General features: G+C 65.4%; 1 protein-coding gene across 1 annotated transcript in view; it reads right to left on the bottom strand.

The window, feature by feature from the left end:
- LOC104289245 (carbonic anhydrase 15-like) overlaps positions 1–1280 on the bottom strand; it is an 8195-nt gene that overhangs the window by 2999 nt on the left and 3916 nt on the right. Inside the window, exons 3-4 of the mRNA XM_009888161.1 lie at positions 906–1066; positions 88–180 (exon numbers count right to left, since the gene is read on the bottom strand). Coding sequence (XP_009886463.1) covers positions 88–180; positions 906–1066 — 254 coding nt within the window. The remainder of the gene's footprint in view (positions 1–87; positions 181–905; positions 1067–1280) is intronic.

Genomic DNA, 1280 nt, shown 5'->3' with positions numbered 1-1280 from the left:
GCCGGGCCGCGCCCGCCGGCCGCACTGTGAGCAGCCCGTGCCCAGAGGGTCCCCTCCCGTGGGCAGCGGGACCCCCCACAGACCCACCTGGAAGAAGAAGCCGAGGACGGCCAGGCCGTTGGGATGCCCCTTGGCCTCTGCCAGCGTCCGGTACTTGACATTGATGTGGACGATGTGCAGCTGGGGGAAGCATGGAGGGGCCAAGGGTGGGCAACCGCCCCTGGCTGACTCCACCAGCAGCAGGGCGCTTGCCCATGCATCTCCCTGGCCAGCCTGGGGCGGCCGGACACTGAGCCCACCACCCCCCAAAAAAGCCCAAAAGCCCTCCCAGTTGACGGGTGCTTCCGTGGGGTGGCCACCCAGAGGATCAAAGCACCCCAATGAAGCGCGCATCCTTTGAAGGGGGTGGGGAAAAGGGGCCAGCAGTCCCAGGGCACCCACCAGCCGCAATACATAAATTTTGCTCTCTCCTCTGGTAGATAATTAATATTTTAGAGGCGCAGAGCCTCTTTCACCCAGAAGGATCCCGACGTGCTTGGCACAGCACGCTCCCGCAGGCTCTTGCTCACTGACTCAGCACACAGTCCCCGGCGGGGCGCAGCGCCCTCCAAACCCCGCTGAGCGCCCCCGAAAGGGCACCTTGGCCCACGCACGGTAAAGAAAAACCTCGAGTCTCCTGTCAGCTGCTTTTTAACCACCCAGGTGTCCTGTGCAGCGACTGTCCATATCCCACCGTCAGCGCAAGGCTGCGGTGACGGGGAGCGCGGCTGAACCCGGCAGTGCAGCATCACCAAGCCCGGTCGCCCCACTGCACAGCACCTTGGGACACACCAGCATCACACCTTCCCGTCACATCAAGGACTTGGACCACCCAGAGAGCACGGAGGCTGCTTTTTCTCGCCTACCTCCATGGGGAGCTGGCGCCCGTCGAGGGTGTGCTCGGAGCCGTTGCCGGCTGGGCTGCCCCAGTGGAAGTGGAGCTGCAGTGCCCGGTACCTGCCGGGGAGGCCCCCGCCACTGATGGTGATGTGCTCAGAGGCCGACTCGCTCTCCAGGCTCAACATCACTGCAAGGGCAGCCGCACAGGGTAAGGATGGGGATTAGGATGGGGGACAGCCCTGGCACGCCTGGGCTCATCATCCCCAGGCTTCATCCCAGCGCTAACACAACCCCATGGGGCAGGCGCCGCCTCGGGCCCCTACAGCTCAAGGGCAAAGAGCACCCGGGAGCAGTGGTGGAGCCGAGCCCCGGCTGGGACAGTGCCCGGGGGAGCCGGGGCA

Source organism: Charadrius vociferus, unplaced genomic scaffold (assembly GCF_000708025.1).
Source record: "Charadrius vociferus isolate BGI_N301 unplaced genomic scaffold, ASM70802v2 scaffold326, whole genome shotgun sequence".
In the NCBI taxonomy this organism is placed as follows: Eukaryota; Metazoa; Chordata; class Aves; order Charadriiformes; family Charadriidae; genus Charadrius; species Charadrius vociferus.
This window is presented reverse-complemented; position numbering and strand designations above follow the sequence as displayed.